The sequence below is a fragment of the Struthio camelus genome, chromosome 6 (assembly GCF_040807025.1).
Source record: "Struthio camelus isolate bStrCam1 chromosome 6, bStrCam1.hap1, whole genome shotgun sequence".
Classification (NCBI taxonomy): domain Eukaryota; kingdom Metazoa; phylum Chordata; class Aves; order Struthioniformes; family Struthionidae; genus Struthio; species Struthio camelus.
The window spans coordinates 27,032,908-27,040,772 of NC_090947.1; the positions used below are offsets into that span (position 1 = coordinate 27,032,908).

At 42.8% G+C, this 7,865-nt stretch overlaps 1 protein-coding gene across 2 annotated transcripts in view; it reads right to left on the reverse strand.

The window, feature by feature from the left end:
* The window catches only part of TANK (TRAF family member associated NFKB activator), a 28,348-nt gene extending 21,387 nt beyond the window's left edge, over positions 1-6,961 (reverse strand). The window contains exons 1-3 of one of the 2 annotated variants that reach the window (XM_068948793.1): positions 6,823-6,961; positions 6,074-6,207; positions 1,992-2,136 (exon numbers count right to left, since the gene is read on the reverse strand). In XM_068948793.1, the coding sequence (XP_068804894.1) occupies positions 1,992-2,090 (99 nt within the window). In that variant the 5' untranslated portion in view covers positions 2,091-2,136; positions 6,074-6,207; positions 6,823-6,961. Of the gene's footprint in view, positions 1-1,991; positions 2,137-6,073; positions 6,208-6,490; positions 6,618-6,822 lie in introns of those variants that run through there. The other variant, XM_068948794.1, reaches the window with a different exon arrangement.
* Between the last annotated feature and the right edge of the window lie 904 nt (positions 6,962-7,865).

Here is a 7,865-nt window from a genome sequence, read left to right on the forward strand (position 1 = left end):
CTAAAACAGACAGAAGAGAAGATGCTTTTGACAGCCAGTGTGCACAAATTATTCCTTGAGTCAGATGGCAGCAACAAGTTACCAACTAGAAGATCTGCATGACAACCAACCATCCATCTGTATCAAACACCATCTGGCCGAGATGACTCTGGCTTCTGCGTGCTTGACATGGCTCCCAGCTCTAGAGACTGGCAAAACAAGTGGCCTATCGGTAACTTAAGTAGTAAACTGTTAACAACAGAATGGTGGACAATCCAACAAAGTGCGAAGGCCACATAATGAACAGAGGAAGCTGCTAGAGCAAAGCATTGCACAAAGGTCATTCAGAAACCACGAGTTTGGTTATGAAGGAAAAAAAAAAGCAAACAAACAAAAAAACCCCACAAACAACTTATTATAGGATCAACTCTTCCTGAAAAAAATACTTCTGTTCTTTTCTGAAGTCACAGAAAGTTTGATTATGACACAGATTTGAACTGGTAGTAATCCTTTATGAAAGATCTGCTTTTGTTTTTAACTTTTGAGCCAGAGGAAATGCAGAGAGAAACCTTGCAAACATTTAGTTCATTTAACAACATTCATATCTCACCCACTTTTCTGGTTCTCTTCCGTGGGCTTTAGAACTGCTATCCCCTGACCTCATATTTGATGTTTTGTTTTGAGGGCAGAAATTTCTTTCATGTACTGCTAGATGCTCCAGAAGAATTAACTTGACTGTTTTTTCTTTAAATAATTAATTGCTCATCATAAGAGACAATTTAATAGATTCGCAGACATTCTAATATCATCTGCCTCTTGTTAAGTTAGTTGCAACTGCAGCACAAAAACGTATCTGACACACTACCTGCGCTTGTCAAGCATGGAAAACTCGACAGAAACACATTTGGATCAGCGCTGCCACAACACACTGTGAACGTAGGTAAGACTGCACAGTGGATGACTGCACTCAGTACTGACTGCATACCTGTTTTGCAGTGCCTTCACTCATTTGTCTCGCAGCAGGGCGATGGGAAGATTGTATCCAGATTTGAGAAAATTCTCTAGCAGACCTTTCCCTATTCCCGGTTGTACCAATGCTTTCATAACTTCACACAGAGATCTGCCTTTGATTAAGACCCAGCCTGCCAGTTCTACCAAAGCATCTAAAAATCCTATAACATAAAGAACATTCAAACCCTCCTGTAAAATGACAAAGGTTCCACTGCTGGGCAGAATATGCACAATAGAAAGCCTCAAACTGATAGAAAGCTCTATAAGAGCTTTGGCGGAAGTAATGTTTTTTGCAAAAGTGAGAGGGGAAAAAAAAAAAAGTAAAAATTCAGAAGCGATCCTCACTGTTTAGAACGCCTCCAGAATCTGCTTCTGTTCGTTCGTTATTAAAGAGTAATTCCATAGATGATTTTTTAAAATCAATACTTATCCTAATCATTTGAAGATAAGTTTGCTGTTCAAGACACAAACTCTGTTGTCCTAATAGCTTAATGTCCACAGTGCTTAATATAGAAGAGTCTTTGGCCCTTGCATCAAGTAAATTAATAATTCATATGACATATCTTCCTATTAATACAAAATGATTTAATTTAACCTATTTAATAGCTTAATTTAATTAAGCTATCTACATTAATAACTGAAAAAGTCACTTTTGAATAAAGCAAATTAAGTTTCAAAATGTACTTCATTACAGTTGGATAACTTGAAACTGATCTCTGTTATTTACATTAAAAGATTTCACTAACCTTCCACAACGGATAACACTTTTCTCACCTTTAAAGCCACACAAAAATTAAAGGTCAAAAACCTGAAACCCACCTACTTCTTCACACCTTAATGAGTTACTCTGCAGTATACTGGCCTGGTTTCATAACTGCGATTTCCAGCTTTAACAGATGCACTAAAGAGTGCATAACTAAAGTGAAACTGAAATCTGCATTTACCACAGTTATCCATGGAAAGGACAGCTTTAAAAATACAGTTCAGAACCCAATACATACTTTTAGCTGTAGTTCTTTCACAGCATGGTCCCTATCCATGCATGCCTGTCGATAGGCTTCATAAGCTTTGTTAAGCTGATCTCCAATGTTTTTGTCCATAATGCCCAATGCTGTTTCATCACAAAAGATGGTCAAGTTAACAGACCTGAAAAGTAATCAGAAGAGAGAAAGCTAAGAGAAATAAGAGCATATATAACAACATGACTTGCATTAATAATCAAACTCAAGTAGTATGTCCAATGGGTTTGAGCATTAACTTGCACAATAATTTGAACTATAGCTCTGCTCATATCAACATTTAATTCTATGTGCTGGCATAGGTTTAAACAAAAACTAAATAAAAGCAGCTGAAATTTGATTCAAAGTCTGGATGTACAAGCACAGCCTAACTTAACTGTATTTTTAACTACAATGTTTGAGGTCTGCGACCTATAATTGGTATAGGTCACCATATATCACCAGCTTCCTGATTTTAAGATGTCGATTACTCAATTGTGAAGTAACAGAAAGAATTAAAAACAATCTCAGCTTTTGGTATTAAACAATAAAAAGATAAAAGTCCAATAACATTAGGTCACATGAACCTATTCCATGCCATACTCAAAATCAGCAATACAAGAAACACTGCAAGGTGAGTTAAAAGATCTACAAGTCAGTAATACTAACCAGTAAAAATTATGAAGACTTAAGAGTCTTTTCCACACAATACTATCATCTTTTTACACTTTGTAAACAATGTCAGTATCAACTCCTGAAACTACAGCTCATCAATGACAAACTACAGCTCACTGACACCAATGACTAGGCCAATACTCGCTGGTCACAGATTTAATTTCAAGACAGAATGAACTTTGCAACCACCAGTCCCTTGCTTCTAGTGTAATACATAACCTGAATTTTAAGATTAAAATTTACCATAATATAAGTAATATAAGCGAAGGTTAGGTGAGTGAAGTCTCAAATAGAAGCAAAAAGGGACAAGCATTAAGAAAAAATATAGAAGATCAGTAATCCATATCTGCTCTGCTAATATTTAAAGCATGGTTACCTTATAACACATACCAGGGACAGCACTATCTTTTATCACTGTCTTCTGGGATCATGGATATACTGCAGGTGTTTTTAAAGAAAATGGATCAGGAGAGGATAAGTCCACAGCAAGAAGGGCATGAAGTAAACTTGCCTGGCAGCGTGGCAAAAATCAGATCGCAGCTTTAAGCTTTTGTTCACTTTTTCATGCTCTTAAAATATTTTCCATATCATAGACCCTTAAAACAGAAAAGTGATGTGACTTTTCTAAAAGGTGCAACAGACTACTGTGCGGATGTCACAGCTCTTTATCCCACTAACTATTTTAATGAAGTGCGTACACTGCAAAAGCAATTACCTCTCAACTCCAACGCGGCTGCATTTCTTAGTAGCGAAGTGAATTCTGTAACAGCTTGGAAGCACTTAGGAATCCTTTTGCATAGCAAGTATTACTGAAATCCAAGTTTCTAAATTTTGTCCTAAAGCCCATCATTGTTTCATAGGAAAGGTTTTTGTTTTCTGAATACCGCTTCAGTCGTTTATAATCTCAGGTCCACGCTTACCGTCTCAAAACATTGTTAGCAATGCAAACTCTGTTTCCCCCTTAAAAAGTATCCCTCCTGGAATATTTACTTTAATGCCTGGGGCACATCTTTAAACAGGTCGGTAGGTTTCCTTTCAATTTCAAATGAAGGACTGTTTTATGTAGTTCAAGGAATAAGGGAAGATACTACCGCTGACTGCATAGGGGGCTACTAAAGTGAGGAAGATTATTGTTATTGCTGAAAATGACTTAAAAGCATGCTCTCACACTCCTTAAAAACTTGCAGAGTACCAAACTTGATTTTGTACTTCTTCAAAATTCTCCAGAAGACACTTAATTTGTAACAGTTTACGTAATAAACTGTAATATCCTGTACATAAAGTAACTTCAAAAATTGAGTTAAAGGACTATGTTCAGCTTCTAATGGAGGGAATGGAGTTCAGCTACAGATGGTTCATACTCCATAGAAAATGAAGCTATTCTAAATTAAAATCTCAATGTAAAAATTAGTACTTAAAAGTTATCCCCAACTTCCAGCCTCTTCTTTACTCATTGAGGCTGGGAGTATCAGCAGATTTTGGCTTGTCTGGACCGCAGGTGGGATCAGTTATTTTTGCTACACCATAAAGAGCTATAACCCTACACCTGCCTTTCTGCTTAGGAAGTAAGAATAAGGAGAATGTTTGATTATAGTCCAAGTTTGAGGACCACTCCCCCTCCCCCTAGAAAATGTTAATTTACTGGTAGCTCCCAAAAATCCAGATTTCATGTAGTAAGAAAGGGGCAATGAAAGTCAAAATTAGTGCAGCTGGACACTTCAAGGTGGAACTGTTACTAGAAGAATTAGTCCTGCGTTCACTTATACTCCTAGATACTCATGATTCTGCTTCCACCTCACCCTTCCACTTCTGCCAGCACAAGCAACTCCACTGTAAACCATATCAGTGAATCAACACAGCTTAAAAGTAAATGCTAGAGGTATTTTTGCTGTGTTAATTATAGTGCAGATCAGTTCAATGGACTAATTCACACTGCACAATCACACCAGTGCCTGTGTCACTACAAGGGACTTGTACTAACCAGTAAAAATTATGGAGACTTTTTAAATGGATTTTTTTCACACAATACTGTCATCTTTTTACACTTTGTAAACAATTTCAGTATCAACTCCTGAAACTACAGCTCATCAACACTGACACAGAAGACGTGAGCAAAAGGCACACAGAACTCCTGTTTTCACTGGTAGTGTTAGCTTTGAAATTATCGCATGAAGCCATGGTTACGTAACGTGATTTAGGTCTGCACTGCCACAGAAATCGATACTTCCTGCCTTCCTCCATCCTGTGCCACGTATTTTTGCCATCTACGTGTACCAATGTTAGCATTTATATGCTACACCTGTGAGTTGCGTCAGAGAACTAGCCCCCTACCCCCTCAAAACAAACAAGCAAAAAGTTAAGCTGGTGCTAGCTCACTGCAAGGCTGCTGGAGCGCTACTACCAACACAAGGAGGCAGTGGGAACGTGAGACTAGCTGTGGGCAGGACTGCAGCAGCCTAGATTTAGATTGGATTAAACTACTCTGTAGTCACACCCCGAGTTGCCTACTGCTGGAATAAATAAATAACATAAGAAGCAGGAATCTCATGTCCAGAACTCCTTGGGATTAAAAAAAGGGCTCCTTTTCCTGCTTCTCCTCCACAGGCATCAGCTTTATTCAGGGAAATCGCCAACCGTTCCTTGCCATTAACTCTGCTCCCTGCATCCAGTTAGGAGGGGGGAAAAAAACCAAAACCCCAAACCGCCAAAAAACAAGTATTCCCACTAATCTAATCTGGGTTATGCTGCAATGATATAGCAACTGGAACATCTTCAGCCCAAAGTTCACAATCCTAATCTTTAGCAACTGACGCTCTAGACGTTCGGTAGATCCTCAAAACTCTTTACCAATTACTAGCAGCAATATAGAGTCAGTACAGATTCAGCAATACAAAATGCTGTATTCATTCTAACAAGTGCAGAATTAGAGAGATTAGCTCCAGAGTGTGTCTGATGAGAGAGTCCTGTAAATGCAAATAGCTTTGAGGGTTGTGGTGCTGGAACTATGGGAATGAGTACCAGAATTTCATCTTTGAGTGAAGACTTGAACACTGGAAAACACCAGTTTATAGCACATGTTTTAAGATAAACTTTTCAGTAAACAAACCAAATGAAACCTGCAGATACCCTTAAAGCTTGTTTCAAGTGAAAAGCATTTCACTGATATAGAAGGGAAAAAATACAGCAGCAGCGAAAATTTCCCAGGAAGTTTGTATTAAACGCCAACAAAGCCCCAACACAAAGACGAGCAACATTCTGCCACGTACGTCCTGGAATCCCAGCACCAGAGATCACTAAAAAGACACACTGTGCGTTTTCACAGTGCCTCAGGAAACACCCTAAATTCTGCAAGAAAAGGTTTTAGCTAATCCAGTGTGTATACAAGTTCATTCATAACACAACATGCCTACCTCTTGTAGGTTCACATGAAAATACAGATGCCATCCAGAAGCAAGTACTTCTCTACATGTTTCTGCCTTCAAAACAGTTTCTTCGGTGGAAATATTTTGTAAGTTATACTGCCATCATCTTGGGAACTGGAAACCTGTTGAAGTAATCATTTGTGAGAGACTGAGAGAGCTCACTGCACTTTCGATGGGCTTTTTTTTTTTTTTCCTAATGGGCAAAATAACTCCTGCTTTGCACTACTGCGAGAAGAGTCAGCAATCCCATAAAAACCACTCATGTCACAACAGCGTTACAATTCAGAGAGCAGACAGACCCTCCGAGCTCAGGGAAAGAGATGAGGATTATTGGAGAGCTGGGGTTTAGCACCCCCCACCCCCAAGCTGTTACTGCCAGGAAAGAAATGACAGTTCTCTCTGTACCTCGCTCGCCGGAGCGGCAGGCGATCGCCACCAACGAGCGAGCCCGCTGCCCCGCGCCGCGCCGCCCGCCCCGGCCCCCTCCGCGGGGGCGCAGCACGCCTCCGCGCGCAGGCTACGCGCCCCCGCCCCGCTGCGCTCCCTAAGCCGGGCAAAGCGGAACTAGACGGGAAACGGCACCCCTAGGAGTCGACGGCGGAAGCGCCGAGGGCAGGGCCGGCCGGCCGGGGAAGCCCGTCGCCGGATGCTGCGGCCCGCGCTCCCGCCGCCGGGCCGAGCGCCCGCCGCTCCCCGCGGAAGGCAGCAGAGCGGCTTCAGGAACGACTTAGACTTACGAGCACCTGGCGGAGCCCACGGCCGCCCCGGCACGGAGCGCCCGCTCCTGCCCGAGCGCCTTAACCCAGGAACCAGAACCGACTTCCTGTCGCGCTCTCCCCGCCCGCCGCGCTGCCCTTGCACCGCGGGGCAGCGGCCGCCGGGCGCCGCGGGGAGCGCCGGGCGCGCCGCCCGCCCGCCCGCCCGCCGTGGGCGCAAGGCGAAGCTGCCCCGTCTGCCCTCGCCCGAGCCTTCGCTTCGCTTCGCTTCCCCCAGCTCTCCTCCGTCTGTGCCTGCGATGGCTTCATCACGGGTCATTTTTCTGCCTGGCTGCCGCCCTCCCCCCTCAAGCAGGGTCTGCGGTGCAGTGCTGGTGAGAAGGAGCCCTACGTCAATTCCAGAGCTCCCTTCCTGTTTAAGTCTTTTCATGATTCTGTGTGTGGTCTTTGTGAATAAAAATGCTCATATCTGTGACACGATTATACTTATTGTACCCAGTGTACTTTCTAAAGCATCTTGTAAGTTATTAAGGTGACATTTTTTCTGCATTTAGTTATTGCAGGCAATAGATTTTTATAGATAAGCTTGTAATGGAAATGCAGTTAACAATTTCAATTTTGCTACTGCCACAAGCCCTTCTTTCTCTTGGTCGCATGTAGGAACAGAACTCTTCCCGAAGGGGTGTACGAGGAGGAGAGTTGATGGGAGCAATGTGCTTGCACAGGTTATCGTCGTGAAGACAGCGGAAGAGAGGCCTTACAGACTTGCATTAGCCTCACCTGTCTCCCCTCCCCAGCAGCTGTCTGCGCACAGGCAGGCTGCGGGGTTTCTTCTGCTAAAACAGTGGTTCCGCGTGCGCGCTCGCAGAGCAGAACCTGGATGGCCGCGTCTGCGTCTCGGCTCTGGCAGCCTCGCTGTCAGGTGTGCGAGCGGGAGCTTGCAGCGGAGGCCAGGCGTAGGAAGAGTACGGCGAAGGGAGCCAGGCGTTGTTCGCTGTACTTTGTTGACAGTTCTTTGCATTATGACTTACCATTCCTGATAAGTCTTTAACAACACTTTTGGT